This window comes from Microcaecilia unicolor, chromosome 2, assembly GCF_901765095.1.
Source record: "Microcaecilia unicolor chromosome 2, aMicUni1.1, whole genome shotgun sequence".
NCBI lineage: Eukaryota > Metazoa > Chordata > Amphibia > Gymnophiona > Siphonopidae > Microcaecilia > Microcaecilia unicolor.
Genome location: NC_044032.1, coordinates 643,016,257 through 643,038,578, shown reverse-complemented (window position 1 = coordinate 643,038,578; position 22,322 = coordinate 643,016,257). Strand labels below are relative to the sequence as shown.

At 49.1% G+C, this 22,322-nt stretch overlaps 1 protein-coding gene across 2 annotated transcripts in view; it reads left to right on the top strand.

Moving 5' to 3' along the window:
- The window catches only part of LOC115462709 (UPF0462 protein C4orf33-like), a 50,393-nt gene that overhangs the window by 10,721 nt on the left and 17,350 nt on the right, over positions 1–22,322 (top strand). For both annotated transcript variants that reach the window (XM_030192711.1, XM_030192710.1), the window contains exons 3-4: positions 9,209–9,269; positions 11,770–11,821. In XM_030192711.1, coding sequence (XP_030048571.1) covers positions 9,209–9,269; positions 11,770–11,821 — 113 coding nt within the window. The remainder of the gene's footprint in view (positions 1–9,208; positions 9,270–11,769; positions 11,822–22,322) is intronic.

The window sequence follows — 22,322 nt, the reverse complement described above, 5'->3', positions numbered from 1 at the left end:
CCCAGTACCTCTCCACTCTTGTCTCTCCCTATGTCCCCCCTCGGCTACTCCGTTCTGTAGATAAATCTCTCTTGTCTGTCCCCTTCTCCTCGACTGCTAATTAAAGACTCCGTTCCTTTTATCTCGCTGCACCTCACGCCTGGAATAGACTTCCTGAGCTTGTACGTCTAGCCCCGTCTTTGGCCGTTTTCAAATCCAGGCTAAAAGCCCACCTCTTTAACGCTGCTTTTGACTCCTAACCACTACTCACTTGCCCTGTACCCTTTTATCCCCACCTCTTTAATTCCCTTACCTCTTATTTGTTCTGTCTGTTTGTCTATCCTACTTAGATTGTGAGCTCTTTGAGCAGGGACTGTCTTTTTATGTATGATGATGTACAGCGCTGCGCCTTGTAGCGCTGTAGAAGTGGTAAGTAGTAGTAGTAGATTTGCATACACTGCTTCCGTTATATGCAGATCTCTTTCATGGGGTGTTCATTGTGGATGTCCCGGGGGGGGGGGGGGGGCTGGCTGGCGGGGGTGCTTCAAGACCAGAAATGGGGAAACACTGCTCTGTCATATCTATCTGTATGTTCCATCTTTGCTTACACCCTATGCTGTCTATTAAAATGTTCTATTACATATTATGTTGGCATTGTAAGTAGTATACCATAATTTGTATTGTATTGTTATTTGAATACTTTTACTGCTGTAATTGTCTATTGCTTATGTTTGACTTATTCTTGCTGTGCACCGCCTTGAGTGAATTCTTCACATGCAGTGCGCACTGTCTCCAGATGTAATGTGCAAGTGTCAAAACATAACTTCACGTGTCTGTGTCTTAAGTGAACTGCTGGCAGCAAACGCTCTACTTCTGTAAGCTTATGTTAGTTTTCCTAAGTGGGAGCATCTTAAACGGGCTAGAGATATTTTCCTTGCTGCACCCGCTCCTAATTTACCCTCCCTAGCAAAGAACCCCTGATCAGAGCCCCAGCAAAACTGAGTCACTATGCCTGAAACAGCTCCATTGGATCCCCCTCCAAAGACCTCCTGGGCATAATGCCACAATTCCTGGTTTCTAGTTGGAAGATAAAGGAGTAATCCACAATTGTTCCAACTGCTTGGTTGCAGGATTCAAAATGACGCCGGTCAACCCCTAGTGGTAGTCTTGTGGTACTGCTGCTAGGAGGTCAACCAGCACCATTTTGACTCTTTCAGCCTAGGGGGCAGGAGAAACTAGGGGTTGCTCATGAGCATTCCCCCCATCCCTACCTCCTCGGCTGGATACCAAGGATTGTGGGTCTCTGATCAGGAAGGGACCTTGGGTGGGGGGGGGGGGGAGAGGGGTAGAATTCATGAAGTAAAATACCTCTAACCCCTTTAAGATGGCATTTGGCAACATTGGCCTGCGTATTAACCCTGAAGAATTAAAAGTTTTTTTAATTACCTGACCCTTTTGCGTGTATTCCAAGTTGACTGTGGTGCTTCTGGGTTCTGCGGGGAGTTTTGGGCCTGAGGTACCAAAATAGAGAGTGGGGCTGAAGAGGCTGCAATATTTCCGCAGGTTGCTAGAGAGCCAGCTACAACTGTTGTTTCCCGCAGTAGCTGTTCTGGTCCTCGAGGTGCGTGCATGGCTTCACTGTGGAGCTGGGCTGGTTCCAGTGCACATGCACAGATGCGGGGAAGGTGGGAGGCAGAGGAAAGATCTGTTTGGGTCTGCGTCTATGTTGGACTCTGTTTGGAGTGTTCCCGATGTCTGACGTCACCGCGTTAGCACAGCAGTGATGTCATATATGGTAATTTTATAAATTTAGAAATATTTTTACGTTATATTGTTTTTTTCTTTATTTTGATGCTGGAGTTGGTACATTTTTACCAACTCTGATGCCACCCAAAATTGCTTCCGCTTCTTACTCCACAGCCCTGCAAAGTACACGCTTAAGAAATACTGCTTTCTTTTTTTAGTTTGATTAGACCGTGAACTCTTGACACTAAATTCTGAAAATGGAAAATCAGTTTAGTTTATTATGGCTTGATATACTGCTGACTGGCAACATTCCATATTTAGATTGTGAGCTCTTTGAGCAGGGACTGTCTTTTCATGTATGGTATACAGCGCTGCGTATGCCTTGTAGCGCTACAGCCCGTTCACTTTGAATGGGCCTTGTCGGCATTTTAAACCGGGTTTAGTATAACCTTTGAAAATACATTGGTCCAACCTTTTTTAGGAAACTCCCTTAGCAAACACTTTTTTTATTAGGATTTTATTTACTACTACTACTTATCACTTCTGTAGCGCTACAAGCCATACGCAGCGCTGTATACCATACATGAAAAGACAGTCCCTGCTCAAAGAGCTCACAATCTAAATATGGAATGTTGCTAGTGGAATAGCAACATTCCATGTAGAATCTCAAAGAGTAGCAACAGAATCTCCAATAGTAGCAACATTCCATGTAGAATCTCAAGTAATAGCAACATTCCAGAATCTCAAATAGTAACAACATCCCATGTTCCACTGCACTAACCACTAGGCTACTCCTCCACTAGCAACATTCCATCTAGAAGCCTGCCCTTGCAGATCAGCAATGCGGCTGCGCAGGCTTCTGTTTCTGTGAGTCTGACGTCCTGCACATACGTGCAGGACGTCAGACTCACAGAAACAGAAGCCTGCGCGGCCGCATTGCTGATCTGCAAGGGCAGGCTTCTACATTACTACTACTACTTATCACTTCTATAGCACTACAAGGCATACACAGCGCTGTACACCATACATGAAAAGACAGTCCCTGCTCAAAGAGCTCACAATCTAAATAGGACAGGCAAACAGACAGAACAACTAAGAGGTAAGGGAATTAAAGAGGTGGGGATAAAAGGGTACAGGGCAAGTGAGTAGTGGTTAGGAGTCAAAAGCAGCGTTAAAGAGGTGGGCTTTTAGCCTGGATTTGAAAACGGACAAAGACGGGGCCAGACGTACAGGCTCGGGAAGTCTATTCCAGGCGTGAGGTGCAGTGAGATAAAAGGAACGGAGTCTGGAATTAGCCTTTCCATATCATCAAGCTGATCAATCCATAGACTGGTGGGTTGTGTCCATCTACCAGCAGGTGGAGATAGAGAGCAAACTTTTGCCTCCCTATATGTGGTCATGTGCTGCCGGAAACTCCTCAGTATGTTCTCTATCTCAGCAGGTGGTGGTCACACACAGCAGCAGCTCTGGCTAGGCCTCCAAGCCTAATTTTTAGGTTTTGTTGAGTGCCTGGGGTTGAGGGCTCTTTTGAGCAAGTGCAAACCTGGTGGTGCCAGGTCCCTCCTTTTCTCCCCCCTCCCGCTGGCTCCGTTAAAAAAAAAAAAAAAATTTTGAACGGCCTTAAAGGCGTTTATTTCGACGTTTATTTAAGCGTCTATTGCAGCTACTCACTGAGACACCAGGTAGTTACAACTCGGAGCGGACAGCAGGTAATTTTACCTTTTTATAGCGGGCGGGGGTTCCCCGATTCTTCTCCTCGTGGCTCATGGCGTCGGAGGGCGAGGGCGCAAAGGGTCGCTCCCCGGGTCGCTCGAGCGCTTCTAGAGGGGATGCGGGGGTCTTCAAGCCGGATTCGCCCTTGGTGGGTGACAGTTTCGTGACCGATGCATGTCCCGGTCCTTCCTCCGGCGTGGCGGTTTTTCCCGCCATAAACGCCCATCCCCCGCTCCTCGCCTCCGCCATCTTGGCCGGCCACGCGGCTCGGACGGCTTCTTCTTGGGCCGCCCTTGAGGTTGGAGACATTAATGCCATGAACGCCCTTAATTTGGGCGATGGCACAGAAGCGGCTAAAGTTAAGAGCCGTTCTTCCCGCGCGGCTCCTTCGCGGAGTTTCGCGCCGGACGCCATTTTGGATGCGCAGCATGTCTCTCCCCCGCTGTTGCGAGCGCCGGTTGAGAGCGCGCCTAGGGCTGTTGCCCAGGCTGCGGAGGTGCACAGTCTGGGGGGTTTCTCCCCCGAGTTTGTTTTGCTGCTGCATCGGGCCTTCCTCATGCACAACGCTGCCCCCGCTCCCTCCTCTGGTAAAGAGGTTGAGGTTCCCAGAGGTAAACGCCCTCGGGTTGATTCCCAGGCCTTGGAGGAATTTGTCTCCTCCGATGTAGATGAGGGCAGCGTGTCTGAGGTCTCCCAACGGTCCTTTGCGGATTCCTTGGAGGAGACGGATCCCCGCTCGGATGGAGCGGATGACCCCTCTGCAGCGCGGCTTTTTCGCCCGGAGGATTTGCCCAACCTGTTGTTACAGGCCATGGACACTTTGAAGATATCCTCTCCGGAGGACGTCTCTCCCTCAGCCCCTGTTGGCTCTGCCATTATGCTGGGGACTAAGCGCCCGCCTAGAACCTTCCACGTGCATGATGCCATGCACACCTTAATTTCGGCTCAATGGGATGTCCCAGAAGCGAGCCTTAAAGTGGCTAGGGCTATGTCCCGCCTCTATCCTTTGGCTGTGAGTGAACGTGAGGCCTATCTGTGGCCTACCGTGGATTCTTTAATCACTGCGGTGACTAAGAAAACGGCATTGCCGGTGGAAGGTGGCACGGCCCTAAAGGACGCCCAAGACAGGAGATTGGAGGCGGCCTTAAGGTCGTCCTTTGAGGCGGCTGCTTTAAGTTTGCAGGCCTCAGTTTGCGGCTCCTATGTGGCCAGGGCGTGCCTGACTATGGTGCAGCGGGCTTCCCCCTCGGATCATTTCTTGAGGAATGATTGGCCAGCCCTGGAATCGGGCTTAGCCTATTTGGCAGACTTGCTGTATGATGTCTTGAGAGCCTCAGCTAAAGGCATGGCTCAGACTGTCTCTGCGCGGCGGTGGCTTTGGCTGAAACATTGGTCTGCTGACCACGCCTCAAAATCCCGCCTGGCTAGATTGCCTTTTAAAGGCAAGCTGCTCTTTGGGGTCGAGCTGGACAAAATCGTGACTGATCTCGGCACGTCTAAGGGCAAGAAGTTACCGGAGGTCAGGGCTCGGGCTAGTGCTCGTCCCGGTACCTCCAGAGGACGGTTTCAGGAAGCCCGTCGGTACCGCCCGGGCAGGTCGGGTGCTTCTGCCCCCTCTTCCTTTAAGAGGAATTTCTCCCCCAAGCAGCATTCCTTTCGCAGAGACCGCCGTCCGGAGGTGCTCCCTCCGGTCCTCCCCCAGGGTCTCGTACCCAATGACGGGGTATTGGTCCACGCCCCAGTGCAGATTGGAGGACGGCTGTCCTCGTTTCTGGGCGAGTGGACCACAATAACTTCAGACGCTTGGGTGCTGGAAGTCATCAGAGACGGCTACAAGCTAGAGTTCTGCCGACCCTTAAGAGACGGGTTTGTACTCTCTCCCTGCAAGTCTCCGGTCAAAGCTGCGGCAGTGCAGCAGACTTTGGACAATCTGATCCGCCTGGGTGCGGTCGTTCCGGTGCCAGAAAGTCAGCTTGGCAAGGGGCGTTACTCCATTTACTTTGTGGTACCAAAGAAAGGAGGTTCTGTCCGGCCTATCCTCGACCTCAAAGGGGTCAATCGGGCCTTGAAAGTGCGGCACTTTCGCATGGAGACTCTCCGCTCTGTTATAGCGGCAGTGAAGGCAGGGGAGTACCTGGCATCCTTGGACATCAAGGAAGCGTACCTGCATATTCCCATCTGGCCTCCTCATCAACGCTTTCTGCGTTTTGCAGTCCTGGGCCGACACTTCCAGTTCAGAGCCCTCCCGTTCGGGTTGGCTACTGCTCCGCGGACCTTTTCCAAGGTAATGGTGGTCATAGCGGCCTTCCTGCGAAAGGAAGGAGTACAAGTCCATCCTTATCTGGACGACTGGTTGATCCGAGCCCCCTCTTATGCAGAGTGCGGCAAAGCTGTGGACCGGGTAGTTGCTCTTTTGAGCTCCCTGGGATGGATCATCAACTGGGAGAAGAGCCAGCTGCGCCCGACTCAGTCCCTGGAGTATCTGGGAGTTCGATTCGACACCCAAGTGGGCAGAGTGTTCCTGCCAGACAATCGGATTGTCAAGCTTCAGGCTCAGGTGGACCAGTTCCTAGTAGCCTCTCCTCTTCGGGCTTGGGACTATGTGCAGCTGTTGGGCTCTATGACGGCCACGATGGAAGTAGTGCCCTGGGCCAGGGCTCATATGAGACCACTACAACACTCTCTGCTGCAGCGCTGGACTCCGATGTCGGAGGATTATGCGGTGCGTCTTCCCTTGGATCCAGCAGTGCGCAAGGCGCTGAGCTGGTGGATGCAGACAGACAAGTTGTCTGCGGGAATGCCTCTGGTGTCCCCAGAGTGGATTGTCGTCACGACGGACGCCTCGTTATCGGGCTGGGGAGCCCACTGCTTGGGAAGGACAGCGCAGGGGCTCTGGTCTCCTGCAGAGGCAAAGTGGTCTATCAACCTCCTGGAACTCAGAGCCATTCGGTTGGCGCTTTTGGAGTTCATCCCGGTACTGGTGTTGAAGCCTGTACGGGTCCTGTCGGACAATGCCACGGCTGTGGCCTATGTCAACCGCCAGGGAGGTACCAAGAGCGCCCCTCTAGCCAAGGAAGCTATGAGTCTATGCCAGTGGGCGGAAGCGAACCTGGAACAGCTGTCAGCGGCCCACATTGCCGGAGTCATGAATGTCAAGGCGGACTTTCTCAGTCGCCATACCTTGGAGCCAGGAGAGTGGCAGCTATCTGCTCAGGCGTTCTTGGACATCACGAAGCGCTGGGGCCAGCCGAGCCTAGATCTGATGGCGTCATCGGCCAATTGCCAAGTGCCGCGCTTCTTCAGCAGAGGACGGGACCCTCGATCCCTGGGAGTAGATGCTCTTCTCCAACAATGGCCGACACAAGAGCTTCTCTATGTGTTCCCGCCCTGGCCCATGTTGGGCAGGGTACTAGACCGGGTGGCAAAGCATCCCGGCAGGATAATCCTGGTGGGTCCGGATTGGCCCAGGCGTCCCTGGTATGCGGACTTGATCAGGCTCTCAGTCGACGATCCTCTGCGGTTGCCAGTGGAGCAGGGCCTGTTACATCAGGGTCCCGTGGTGATGGAGGATCCCTCCCCCTTGGTCTTACGGCCTGGCTATTGAGCGGCAGCGTCTGAGGAAGAAGGGCTTCTCAGACAAGGTCATCGCCACTATGCTGAGAGCGAGGAAACGCTCTACTTCTACTGCTTACGCCAGGGTTTGGCGTATCTTTGCAGCGTGGTGTGAAGCAGGCTCTCTTTCTCCTTTCACTGCTCCAATTTCTTCAGTGTTGGCGTTCCTGCAAGAAGGTCTGGACAAAGGCCTGTCGCTCAGTTCCCTTAAGGTCCAGGTAGCGGCTCTGGCTTGCTTCAGGGGCCGCCTGAAGGGTGCTTCCCTGGCTTCGCAGCCAGATGTGGTGCGCTTTCTCAAGGGGGTTAATCACCTGCGCCCTCCTCTGCACTCAGTGGTGCCTGCGTGGAATCTCAACCTGGTGCTAAGAGCATTGCAGAAGCCGCCGTTTGAACCCTTGTCAAGGGCATCTCTGAAAGACCTGACGTTGAAAGCAGTCTTTTTGGTGGCTATCACTTCAGCCAGAAGAGTTTCCGAGCTCCAGGCGCTCTCATGTCGAGAGCCTTTTCTACAGTTCACTGAGGCAGGAGTGACTATTCGCACAGTGCCTTCCTTCCTGCCCAAGATTGTTTCTCGCTTCCATGTGAATCAGCAGCTATGTCTCCCTTCCTTTCGTAGGGAGGACTACCCAGAGGAGTACTCTGCTCTTAAATATCTGGATGTGAGACGAGTCATCATCAGATACTTGGAAGTGACCAATGATTTCCGGAAATCGGATCATCTGTTTGTCCTGTTTGCAGGTCCTCGTAAGGGTCTGCAGGCTGCTAAGCCTACAGTGGCAAGATGGGTCAAGGAAGCCATTGCAGCGGCTTTGTGGCCGCAGGGAAGGTGCCGCCTATCCAGCTGAAGGCTCACTCCACGAGAGCTCAGGCGACCTCGATGGCAGAGGCCGGATCCGTCTCCTTGGAAGAGATATGCAAGGCGGCAACTTGGGCTTCGGCTCATACATTCTCCAAGCATTACCGTTTGACTGTGGCTGCACGGGCGGAGGCCCGGTTTGGAGCTTCAGTGTTGAGGTCAGGGATTTCTATGTCCCGCCCTGGGTGAGTACTGCTTCGGTACATCCCACCAGTCTATGGATTGATCAGCTTGATGATATGGAAGGTAAAATTATGTATAATCATACCTGATAATTTTCTTTCCATTAATCATAGCTGATCAATCCATAGACCCTCCCAGATATCTGTACTGTTTTTATTCTGGTTGCATTTCAGGTTCAAGTTTAGTCTTCAGTTACTTCAGAAAGACTTCGTGTTCAAGTTTTTTCACTTGGATTCTTCAAGAGTTAAGACGAGTTTGTGTTACAGTGAGCTGCTGCATTCCTCTCCCCTCCGTTTTACGGGGCTGGATTGAGACTTAAATTCTGCCGGCACTCCCTCCCGCTTCGTGCGGCTGTAGGGCAGCTTTGTACCCCTCCCGCTTCGGCGGTGTTAGGGTCAGTCAGCTCCTCCCGCGGTTGCGGTTGCAGGATAAGCCAGATCCCCCCGCATCGGCGGGTGTGGTGTCCCTCCCCCGCTCCGCGGGGATGAGCTGGACGGATTCCCCTCCCCCACTTGTGTGGGGATGAGCTGGGTTAATTCCCCTCCCCCGTTTCGGCGGTGGTGAGCTGGGCAGAGTGTCCCTTCGTGGGTGTAATTCTCTAAGTGCTGAGTCCTGCGGATGGAGCTTTGATATCGACATACTGAGGAGTTTCCGGCAGCACATGACCACATATAGGGAGGCAAAAGTTTGCTCTCTATCTCCACCTGCTGGTAGATGGACACAACCCACCAGTCTATGGATTGATCAGCTATGATTAATGGAAAGAAAATTATCAGGTATGATTATACATAATTTTACCTTTTTTGCGCTGTATGCTTTATTTTGTCGCAAATATTTAATTGCAACTTTTTATTTTCTTCGATAAACGCCATTTTGCAAAAACGGATCTTAATGGTCACTTCCTGAATAACATCATTTTGAAAACGGACATCATCCAGTTCATACATTGTCTTGCAGTAGCATTTGTCAGTAATAGTAATAATTTTGGTGTTTTATTTGGAAAAATGTCAGGGGTCCCATTTTTTCCAGACACCGTGTAAATATGATTAAAGCCTGAGTAAGATGCAAATAAATAAGGTATGAATGTATTTATTTATTTACAGTATCTTTCTTTTTAAGTGGTGGAAGCATTTTTCTTGAATGACAAAACAGAACAGTACCTGGAAGTTGAACTGAGCCCGTAAGTATTTGATATTTTTTAATTCTGCAAAAAAAAAAAAAAATTGTATTTTCTTTCAGAAGTGTTGTATCCAGCAAGTGATTGGTGGCATTATTTATAGATGAAACACATCCTGGACTTCATGCTCTATTTTCTCTGCACATTAGCCAAGTGATTAGCAACACCTGCCTCTTTCTCCTCCCTCCCTTCGTGCGGGCACGCTAGACATACCTTTGCTGGCAGCCAATAAATGGACTGCCACCACTCCCAACGTCTTGCTCTGAGCAGCATGCTGGAACTTCTCTCACATGCTCGAGAAGTCCCAGCCTGCTGCCCAGAGCGGCAGTAGTCTATTTACTTGGCTGGCAGGGCTCAGCATCCCCACCAGCAAAGTAAAAGATAATTCAGCTGGGGCCCCAAGCCCACACTTTGGGAGCCAGTTGTTAAAGTAGCCATGGAGGGCCCTACTTTAACAACCGGCTCCCAAAATTCTTAAAAACTTAACAACCGGCTCTTGGGAGCCTGTGAGAGCCTGCTCCAGCACACCACTGCCCTTGACCGTCTTTTCTCCAAGCTCAACAGCCCTAGCCGCTTTACACTTTCTTCAAAGGGAAGTCGTCCCATCCCCTTCATCATTTTCATTGCCCTGTTCTGTACTTGTTCTAATTCCACTGTATCTTTTTGAGATGCGGTGACCAGAATTGCACACAATATTCAAGGTGCAGTCGCACCATTGAGCGATACAAAAGCATTATAACGTCTTCATTTTTGTTTTCCATTCCGTTCCTAATAACACCTAACATTCTATTTGCTTTTCTTAGCTATCGCTGAGACATTAAAAAAACCTGTTCTTTAAAACAGATGCTATTTCCCAAATTACGTTATTATAGGATAAGTGACTTCAGAGTGGTAAGTTTGACTTAGTACATAAAAAATCTCATTTGAAGTATTTAATTACTCTGACTTAAATATTCTGTAGTAGCATAATCTGAAGCAGTAGCCTCATTTCTGTGGGAAACGTGGAAGGGAAGGTTACTTTTTTGTGTTAACGCTGTTAATGAGATTTTGCAACACAGCAATTTAAATTAATGAATTATCTCAAGTGCAATTCCTAAAACAGCTATACAGGTAATTATGAATGCCTTCTCTCACCTTCACAGTGTCACAAATCTCTCAGTTGCATCTGCAAATCATATGCAAGTACTTTTGCAATTTTTATTAAACAATGTTCACATCATCAGAACCCTTTCATTTTAGGAATCGTGCTGGGAAAACAGATCAGCTTTACATAAGTACATAAGTACATAAGTAATGCCATACTGGGAAAAGACCAAGGGTCCATCGAGCCCAGCATCCTGTCCACGACAGCGGCCAATCCAGGCCAAGGGCACCTGGCAAGCTTCCCAAACGTACAAACATTCTATACATGTTATTCCTGGAATTTTGGATTTTTCCAAGTCCGTTTAGTAGCGGTTTATGGACTTGTCCTTTAGGAAACCGTCCAACCCCTTTTTAAACTCTGCTAAGCTAACCGCCTTCACCACTTTCTCCGGCAACGAATTCCAGAGTTTAATTACACGTTGGGTGAAGAAAAATTTTCTCCGATTTGTTTTAAATTTACTACACTGTAGTTTCATTGCATGCCCCCTAGTCCTAGTATTTTTGGAAAGCGTGAACAGAAGCTTCACATCCACCTGTTCCACTCCACTCATTATTTTATATACCTCTATCATGTCTCCCCTCAGCCGTCTCTTCTCCAAGCTGTATAGCCCTAGCCTCCTTAGTCTTTCTTCATAGGGAAGTCGTCCCATCCCCGCTATCATTTTAGTCGCCCTTCGCTGCACCTTTTCCAATTCTACTATATCTTTCTTGAGATGCGGCGACCAGAATTGAACACAATACTCAAGGTGCGGTCGCACCATGGAGCGATACAACGGCATTATAACATCCTCACACCTGTTTTCCATACCTTTCCTAATAATACCCAGCATTCTATTCGCTTTCTTAGCAGCAGCAGCACACTTTCACCTCATATATAATAAATAATGTGCAAGGCAAGAGTTCTGTGTGTTATGACTGACGTTTTCTTTTTTGTTTGTTTATTGAAATGTAATTTGGTTGTATTATGTAGGGTTTCTATGTTTTCTGTCATTGGGGACAGACTGAACCAGTCTTGATTTTTCTCATATCTGTGGACTTGTAATACTCATATTTCCAAGAAAATGGCAGACAAGTCCATACATGCAGTGGAACAAAACTCAGACTTGCTTAATGCGCCTTCGATGACAGGCAGCCCTTTGGTAAACATGAAAAACACGGCATTCCCAAGTTGTATATGTAAATGTTTGTATGCTGGTAAAGTTGATAATTAAGAAGATTATAAAAATGTCACACTGAAAACCATTTCAGAAAAACTCTATGATTGGTCTGAAACAAATTACAGTCAAGAAGTCTCAAAGTTGGGACTGCTTTGATGGGGATTATAAAGCAACTCTGTTTTATTTCATTTTAATTTTGACAGGCATGGACAGCATTTGCTGTTGCTACTTTCTGGCCGAAGAAATGTATGGAAAGTAAGTAGCATTGTCCAGTCCAGTGATGCACAAGATGACAGCCTCTTGACTCCTGCTTCAAATGGCAAATGGATCTATTCTGTTTTTTGTCCATCTAAGTTGACTACAGCCAAGTTCCCAGTGGAATCTGAACCTTTTGTTCAAAAACAAGCAGGATATTTCCTCACGTAAGTGACCATCTGATGGATCCTGAGCCAGAGAAAAGTAAAGAAAGCTCTTGGAGTTTTCTAGAGTGGAGTACCACACTTGTGCAGAATTTCCTATGCTAGCGTTTTATTTTTTTTATTTTTGTTACATTTGTACCCCACGCTTTCCCACTCATAGCAGGTTCAATGCGGCTTACATATTATATACAGGTACTTATTTTGTACCTGGGGCAGTGGAGGGTTAAGTGAGTTGCCCAGAGTCACAAGGAGCTGCCTGTGCCTGCAGTGGGAATTGAACCCAGTTCCCCAGGACCAAAGTCCACCACGCTAACCACTAGGCCACTCCTCAGTTTGCTTTTTTTTTTATCTGTGAAGTCCCAAGGATATCTCTTCTATAGGTCTGTAAGTAAAGGTTTCGTGCCATTTAAAAGTCCCCACCCCACCATCTGAATTACCTCAGTTTGCTCCTCTCTTATAAATATATGTATGTATAATACCAAGTCGCAAGACTTATGGGGGCTTCCACTTGTATGATGGTTTCTTAGCAGACTATTAGTTGGGATGGTTTGCCATTGCCTTTTCCGGTTATCTTTTCCCCCTTTCCCCTCCCCCTGGCTAAGGCGAGGTACTTAATTACCAGTGGAAAGTGGATAGCTAGCTGAGTGGCCAGAGTCCAGTTACTAACAGAAATCCCAATGCAGAATTTGAACCCAGGTCATGGGCACAGTAGGCAAGCAACCTACCGATTTGCAGCATGACACCTAAAAATAAATAGCCCTGGTTAGGATTTTTGGGGATGATTTCCTTATTTTTTGGTGTGGCCATGACCAACACTACTGTCAGAGCATCGAGTGCCATCAGACAGAATTAATTGATTTCACACTGGCTATTTTTTTTTTGCCAGTGTCCCTGAAACAGACTCATAGAAATGTAGGCAGTGCAGCAGGGCAGTGTTGTCCACTGGCTGATGGACTGTATAATCTTATCCATATCTGCTCGTGGTTGGTAGAATCTATGGTGGTAGTCCACAGATGGCTTTGGTTGTGGCATTGCGTGGCTAATGCAGCCTCAAAGGCACATTTTTACAAACTACCCTGTTCAGGGAGAGAAGTTGGTAAAGGATCTGGGGAGACTAGACTACAGTGGCTCCTTGACCACCCATGCATGGCATCTCACTCTTTCGGGGTAGGGCTTGGTCCAAGGATGGGGGCCGTTACTGATTTGGTAGGTGACTCATGGGCATTCTGGTATCCTTGAGCACCCAGAAGGAGATGCCATTTCAGAAGGCCCAGAGGATGAGGGATCCCGGTTCCTCATCATCCTTGACAGCTGTCAAGGGTCCCCAGTGAGGATCAGCAGGCCTCCTTAGAAGTGCAGGTGGGCAGTAGGCTCTGCTTCTTCTACCACGAGGGGCCTATATCATGGTTGACCAGTGGGTCTAGGAGGTGGTCTGATTTGAAAACGTTTTCAACACCTTTTATGGTAATCCCTTGTGGGGTCCTCCCCCCCAAATGATAGGTCCCCTGCAGCAACTTGATTTAGTTAAGAGGCTGCAGAGCCAGTTTCCTGCCAAGAGCAAGGTTGAGGACGCTATTCCATGTATTTTTTGGTCCCCCAAAAAGGCAGTGCCTTCCACCCAATCTGACTCTTAAGGAAAGTCAGTTTCTCACACTTAGACCAATGGTCCTGCATGGAGATCCTTGGGGTGAAGATTTCCTCAACTCCTTGGATCTGGCGGGATCATATCATATTGCAATACTGGAATCTCACAGGTGGTTCTTGTGTTCTCCGAGGACAAGCAGGTCATAATTCTCACAATTGGGTAACATGGTCCCGTGTTGCCCGGCCTGGAGCTTCTAGCAAGCTTTAACAGAGCTTTTGTAGAGTGAGAAACACACTCCACTGTGAATGCACGAGTGCCTTCCCACCCACCGCGAGAGCGCAGTTTCCACAGTTTTTTTTTCTTTGTTGGGGCATGGTCACTTTTTGTAGCTGCTCTTCAAAGCTTAGTCTGAGAAAAGCTTTTTGGTGCCTTTCGGCAATTTTTCTCATAGTGTTTTTGTGCCCATGTTGGGGTTTTCTCTTTTTCCTTCTTCCCTTATTGGTTTAGTTTCTTTTTCTCAATTTGAACTTTCCTTTCTTTTCCGCATCATTAGGCTGTGTTTAGGCCTTCACTTCAGCCGGGTTTTCCCTTTCTTTTTTCTATGGTGCCTTGCCATTTTTCTGGCACCATTGCTTCGTTTGATTTAGCTGCAGAAGTTTTTCCATCCATGTCCACTCAAGTTCCCAGTGGCTTCAATCGCTGTACCCAGTGCAATTGGACCATCGCTGGCAAGGATGCCCATGCTTGGTGTCTTCAGTGTTTAGGCCCTGTTAACTGTGTCCTCTGTCTTCGTATGAAGAAGCGGACCCAGATGCCAGAGAGGCTCAACACGAGAGAATTTTTGGAGCCGATACCTCGGCGTTTGCACCGGCATCGAGTACTGCATCGGGAGCATCAGTACGTATGGCTGCTACTAGACCTGTAGACACTGGGAGCAGTGGTGCATCGAGTGGGTCTCCACCTGTCTCAATGCTGACTGGTGCACGTGGCCCCCAGGACTGGCCAGCATCGGACCTGACCCCAAGGCGACATGAGGATTCAACATCATCCTCATCAGCACCGAGGAGCCTTGATGACCGGCTTCAGGCAAAGGCCAAGAAACATCAGCACTGATCACCCTTGACACACGGTACCAGGAGCTCCGGGGCGTCAAGGCATTCAGCACCTGAGAAGCATCGGCACTGGGAGGACTGCTCCTCCTCCATTCAGGAGATGCCGATGCGTCCGTCTCCTAGCAGCCAGGACCATGCTCCCGTCTAGTAGCACTATAGAAATGATTAGTAGTAGTAGTTTTGACCTCAGTAGTTCTGCACCCTGTCTCTGCACCGATGCCATATCCTTTCCTGATGTCAGCCCTCAATGAGCGCATCCGAGCCGCTCTCTGAGCTGCTGGATGGCCTCTTGCAATGGTGTGCATTGGCATCAGGGGTGCTTGCGCCTACCATGCCTCCCATTGCAGCCCCGCTTAGCTCTCAGCCTGCGGCGTGGCTTCCGACACCAGTGTCACGTGTGGCCCCGGTGTCAACTGCCACCGAAGTTGGTACACCCTCAATGTCGGTGGAGGAAGCTTTGCCAGAGTTGAGGCGGGAACTGACTTCTCGATGCCTTTCTCGAGGACATGGCTCCAAATCAAGGCAGGCTTGGTCTCAGCCCTCCCATGAGGCATTATTGACAGGGCAATGTTAGAAAAAGGGAGAGATGGAGACACCAGGAGGACAGATATTAGAAAAGGGGGAGATGTGGAGACCAGGTAGGCTCGTGCTGAAAAGGTGGGAGATGGGGACACAGAAAGGGCAGTTGCTGAACTTGGGGGTAGGATAGGGACAAGGGACACAGAAGGGAGATACTAGACAGTACAAGTAGTGGTGCAGAGGAAAGAAAGATGGTGCACTTGGAGACAGAAGAAATGTCAGATGGGCAGAAGAAACGGAGAAAAACAGAAAAGAGACAGTGGGAACAAAAGCAAATGAGAAAATAAATTGTTCAAACAGTAGAAAAAGGTAATTTATTTTGAATTTGATTTTAGGAATACGACAGTATTTAAAAATGCACATCTCTGATGTCTTCAAATTAGCAACCCTGCAGGGGTCCGAGTGCATTTTCTTAAGTAATTTTGAATGTACCGCAGCACTGATTTTGATGGGTAGAATCAGGGACTTCAAATCCCACATGAATTTGGGATGTCAGTTCACACTAGGACTGGTTGAAAAATCTCCCTTCTGGAGCTCGTTCACTTGGGCAGCTCTATGCGCAGTGCCAAAAGATGTAGAGAAGGAAATGAAGAAGACAAGAGGTGAGAGAAGAAATGGAAAGGCCAACCTGGAAAAGAATTTGTATGGCTGACTCGTGGAACATGGAAAAAAAAGACTGGGACCAGCCAAATTATTTTTATTTAATACTTTGTAAGGACTGAGATGTACCTGCTTTGTAAAAGGTACATGTTTTTCTATTTTTATTTTGCAAAGTACAGGAGAAAATGCATTTCTGTTTCTTTTTTACCAGTATTGCACTGTTTATAGAGTCTGGCTTCCTTGGGCAGAGAGGAGGGGAGGGGGGGGGGGGGTCTCTTTTTCAATTTTTGTTGTTTTTTTTGTTGTTGCTCTCTATTCTGTATTAGATTGGTAGCATGGACTTTTGTCACAATTTGGGTTTCCTGCCAGGTGCTTGTGACCTAGGTTGGCCACTGTTGGAAACAGGATACTGGGCTAGATGGACCGTTGGTCTGACCCAGTATGGCTACTCTTATCTTATATAGATGAGGGTCTGTCCATGACATGTTCTGCATGTGTGACTGAGGTGAAGGATTCTGCTAGCAAGTAGCGTCTGTGTAACAGTGCAGCTTGTTCCAGTTTCCCAATAGTAGGTATATTGGTGCTCCAGAGCCCAGTGTAATATATATGGCACTGTCTTTTCATAGGTAGGTTAGGGCTGTGATGGTGTGAGTTTTGTGTTCTAGGGCAGTGTTTCCCAAATTGGTTCTACAGTACCCCCTTGCCAGTCAGGTTTTCAGGCTATCCACAATAAATATGCATGACATTGATTTGCATATACTGCCTCCATTACATGCAAATCTTTTTCATGCAGATTCATTGTGGATAGCCTGAAAACCTGCATGGCAAGAGGGTGCTCCAGGACCACCTAGGGAAACACTTCTCTAGGTCCCACTGTAATATTTATAGCATTGTCTTTTCATAGGTGGGTTAGGGCTGTTATGGTGTGGTAAGTTTTCAGTATAGGTTTTGGGTGTCTTTTTGTAGGGGTTTGTGTTATTTCACAAAGTGTCTAGCCCTATTTGAATGTATGCTGTTGGGCAAGGGCCACCTTTGGTGGCCTTGTCACCCAAAATAAAAATGCTGAAGACTAGTGTTTCTTCACATCCTGTAGAGTCACCTCACAAACAAAAGCCTATTTGATTTAAACAAGGTGTCTAGCAGTGGAAGGAATGTGTGTGCTATTCCTAAGGGGATGGTCACGATTTGAATACATTTACTTTGTAGTTAAGAAGACAGGTTGCCTGCTCTGGCCAGTCCAGGGACCTCTTCTGCGTCCTGCCTCCTGATGTAACTTACTGTTTCCTTGTAGGCAGGACGCAACAGAGACAGCCTGTATTAATCAGGGCCTGCTACAGCCCCTGAGCAACAACACAGACACTTGTCTAGCTAATACCAACCGGCGCCTATTTTATAAAAGTCTGCTTCCCCTGAGATCAAAACCTGGCTACGCCTCTGCTCAGCACGCCCATGCTCTTCCCATGTCCATGTCTAGTTACGCGATACAGAATTTAGGTGCTAACATTATTGAACAGCGCCAAAGGCAGTTACATACCTAACTGCAAATTAGGGCCAGTTAGTACCCATTAACTCCAATAATTACTGATTATTTGGTTGTCGGTGTCAATTTGCACTTAATTAGGCAATTTATTTGCATGCCTAACTACTATTATTCTGTAATCTACGTGAACAAATGTGTGGCCAAGCTGCATATATTTGAACAAGAGATTATAGAATTTAGGGGGGGGGGATGTGTAAATGGCAAACTGCACATTTTTCACTTAATCACAGGTGGGATTGTCCTTGGAAGCATATGTCCAGGCTCAAAATATCAGAGCTCCATCTCTGGCCGTCTTCAAATCTAAGCTAAAAGCCCACCTTTTTGATGCTGCTTTTAACTCCATATGTGAGGACAATATCTTGCTTGTCCTTAGGAAATGCAAAGTTGTACACCTGTAACAGATGCTCAGTGAGGAGAGAGGGAATTCCCCTTATCACAAAACTCACTCTCCTCTAGGAGTTGGTTTCTATTAATAAATTCATAGGGAGCTTGTGGCTGCATGGGGAAATCCCACATATGCGCATTGCATTATTCTGAAAAATGTTTAGAGCTTTGTTTATTCTTCTCTGGCCCAGGCTTCAACAGACAATATGACTCATGTATGAGAACTAACATCCTGCTGTTCTCAAAAGACACTACTTAAAGTTGAGCAATTTTGCTTTGTGGCTACCTCTAGTTTATTTATTTATTTATTTATTACATTTGTACCCCACATTTTTCCACCTATTTGTAGGCTCAATGTGGCTTACATGGTGCCGGAGAGGTGTTGATAGACTCCGGAGTAAAACAAATACAAATAATGATTAAGTTGAGGTAGGAAGGGTAGGGACCACATGAAGGAACATGTGGTGGGAACAGATGAGATTGTTTGGTGATCACTACGGACTGTGGTGAACTAAGTTTTCTTCTAGACTTATCAAGTGCACTAGCTAGCCATAAATCTTTCACAAATCGTTGAACTTTTGCAAATCGTTGAAGACACATCTCTTCAACAAGGCCTACAAAAGACATCCTTAATGAAATAAATCATCCCTTAAACCACTCAGGTTCATCAAACAACACCTCTCACACGACCTTACCTAACACCTTCCAATCTAAATCCTCATCTACCTTCAGCCTACTATTGACTGTATTTAAGATCATGTAATGACTACATTATAATAACACTCTGTATGCCACATTGAGCTTGCAAAAAGGTGGGAAAATGGGGGGTACAAATGCGATAAATAAATAAATCTAAGCTACCTTACTTTTTCAACAATGACTGATTGATTTTGATGTGTCCAGCTCATTGGTCAGAAATATTTCTTTAACAACCATCACAGCTAATCTAGATAACACAGCGTACTTGGAAAGTCTCATCATATCTCTGTGGTAAAGCGAATGCTACATACCTGTAGAAGGTATTCTCCGAGGACAGCAGGCTGATTGTTCTCACTGATGGGTGACGTCCACGGCAGCCCCTCCAATCGGAACACTTTGTAGCAAAGTCCTTTGCTAGTCCTCGCGCGCCGATGCGCACCGTGCATGCGCGGCCGTCTTCCCGCCCGAACCGGCTCGTGCCGGCCAGTCTCATATGTAGCAAGACAAAGAGAAGGGAAGACACAACTCCAAAGGGGAGGCGGGCGGGTTTGTGAGAACAATCAGCCTGCTGTCCTCGGAGAATACCTTCTACAGGTATGTAGCATTCGCTTTCTCCGAGGACAAGCAGGCTGCTTGTTCTCACAAACCCGCCCGCCTCCCCTTTGGAGTTGGTCTTGCTTGAGTTTCAACAAAGTCTTCCCCACCAGAGGTATGGGAGGATAAGCATACAGCAGACCCTCCCCCCAGTCCAGGAGGAAGGCATCCGATGCCAGTCTGCCGTGGGCCTGAAGCCTGGAACAGAACTGAGGGACTTTGTGGTTGGCTCGAGATGCGAAGAGATCTACCAAGGGGGTGCCCCACACCTGGAAGATCTGTCGCACTACACGGGAATTGAGCGACCACTCGTGAGGTTGCATAATCCTGCTCAACCTGTCGGCCAGACTGTTGTTTACGCCTGCCAGATATGTGGCTTGGAGCACCATGCCGTGACGGCGAGCCCAGAGCCACATGCTGACGGCTTCCTGACACAGGGGGCGAGATCCGGTGCCCCCCTGCTTGTTGATGTAATACATGGCAACCTGGTTGTCTGTCTGAATTTGGATAATTTGGTGGGACAGCCGATCTCTGAAAGCCTTCAGAGCGTTCCAGACCGCTCGTAACTCCAGAAGATTGATCTGCAGATCGCGTTCCTGGAGGGACCAGCTTCCTTGGGTGTGAAGCCCATCGACATGAGCTCCCCACCCCAGGAGAGACGCATCCGTAGTCAGCACTTTTTGTGGCTGAGGAATTTGGAAAGGACGTCCCAGAGTCAAATTGGACCAAATCGTCCACCAATACAGGGATTTGAGAAAACTCGTGGACAGGTGGATCACGTCTTCTAGATCCCCAGCAGCCTGAAACCACTGGGAAGCTAGGGTCCATTGGGCAGATCTCATGTGAAGGCGGGCCATGGGAGTCACATGAAATGTGGAGGCCATATGGCCACAATCTCAACATCTGCCGAGCTGTGATCTGCTGGGACGCTCGCACCCGCGAGACGAGGGACAACAAGTTGTTGGCTCTTGTCTCTGGGAGATAGGCGCGAGCCGTCCGAGAATCCAGCAGAGCTCCTATGAATTCGAGTTTCTGCACTGGGAGAAGATGGGACTTTGGATAATTTATCACAAACCCCAGTAGCTCCAGGAGGTGAATAGTCATCTGCATGGACTGCAGGGCACCTGCCTCGGATGTGTTCTTCACCAGCCAATCGTCGAGATATGGGAACATGTGTACCCCCAGTCTGCGAAGTGCCGCTACTACTACAGCCAAGCACTTCGTGAACACTCTGGGCACAGAGGCGAGCCCAAAGGGTAGCACACAGTACTGGAAGTGACGTGTGCCCAGCTGAAATCGCAGATACTGTCTGTGAGCTGGCAGTATCGGGATGTGCGTGTAGGCGTCCTTCAAGTCCAGAGAGCATAGCCAATCGTTTTCCTGAATCATGGGGAGAAGGGTGCCCAGGGAAAGCATCCTGAACTTTTCTTTGACCAGATATTTGTTCAGGGCCCTTAGGTCTAGGATGGGACGCATCCCCCCTGTTTTCTTTTCCACAAGGAAGTACCTGGAATAGAATCCCAGCCCTTCTTGCCCGGATGGCATGGGCTCGACCGCATTGGCGCTGAGAAGGGCGGAGAGTTCCTCTGCAAGTACCTGCTTGTGTTGGAAGCTGTAAGACTGAGCTCCCGGTGGACAATTTGGAGGTTTTGAGGCCAAATTGAGGGTGTATCCATGCCGGACTATTTGGAGAACCCACTGATCGGAGGTTATGAGAGGCCACCTTAGGTGAAAAGCTTTCAACCTCCCTCCGACTGGCAGGTCGCCCGGCACTGACACTTGGATGTCGGCTATGCTCTGCTGGAGCCAGTCAAAAGCTCGTCCCTTGCTTTTGCTGGGGAGCCGAGGGGCCTTGCTGAGTCGCACTTCTGACGAGAGCGAGCGCGCTGGGGCTTAGCCTGGGCCGCAGGCTGTCGAGAAGGAGGATTGTACCTACGCTTGCCAGAAGAGTAGGGAACAGTCTTCCTTCCCCCCCCAAAATCTTCTACCTGTAGAGGTAGAGGCTGAAGGCTTCCGGCGGGAGAACTTGTCGAAAGCGGTGTCCCGCTGGTGGAGCTGCTCTACCACCTGCTCGACTTTCTCTCCAAAAATATTATCCGCACGGCAAGGCGAGTCCGCAATCCGCTGCTGGATTCTATTCTCCAGGTCGGAGGCACGCAGCCATGAGAGTCTGCGCATCACCACACCTTGAGCAGCGGCCCTGGATGCAACATCAAAGGTGTCATACACCCCTCTGGCCAGGAATTTTCTGCACGCCTTCAGCTGCCTGACCACCTCCTGAAATGGCTTGGCTTGCTCAGGGGGGAGCTTGTCCACCAAGCCCGCCAACTGCCGCACATTGTTCCGCATGTGTATGCTTGTGTAGAGCTGGTAGGACTGAATTTTGGCCATGAGCATAGAAGAATGGTAGGCCTTCCTCCCAAAGGAGTCCAAGGTTCTAGAGTCCTTGCCCGGGGGCGCCGAAGCATGCTCCCTAGAACTCTTGGCCTTCTTTAGGGCCAAATCCACAACTCCAGAGTCGTGAGGCAACTGAGTGCGCATCAGCTCTGGGTCCCCATGGATCGGTACTGGGACTCGATCTTCTTGGGAATGTGGGGATTAGTTAGAGGCTTGGTCCAGTTCGCCAGCAATGTCTTTTTGAGGACATGATGTATGGGTACAGTGGACGCTTCCTTAGGTGGAGAAGGATAGTCCAGGAGCTCAAACATTTCAGCCCTGGGCTCGTCCTCCACAACCACCGGGAAGGGGATGGCCGTAGACATCTCCCGGACAAAGGAAGCGAAAGACAGGCTCTCAGGAGGAGAAAGCTGTCTTTCAGGAGAGGGAGTGGGATCAGAAGGAAGACCCTCAGACTCCTCGTCAGAGAAATATCTGATGTCCTCTTCCTCTTCCCACGAGGCCTCACCATCGGTGTCAGACACAAGTTCACAGACCTGTGTCTGCAGCCGTGCCCGGCTCGACTCCGTGGAACCACGGCCACGGTGGGAGTGTCGAGAGGTAGACTCCCTCGCCCGCACCGGCGAAGCTCCCTCCGCCGACGTAGTCGGGGAGCCTTCCTGGGAGGCTACCGCAGTCGGTACCGCAAGCGGCACCGATGTCGGAGACCTCACCCCGGGCAGTGGGCCAGCCGGCGCCTCGCTCGACAGTACCGGAGGCGCAAGCACCCCCGGTACCGGAGGGGTAGGGCGCAACAGCTCTCCCAGGATCTCTGGGAGAACGGCCCGGAGGCTGTCGTGCAGAGCGG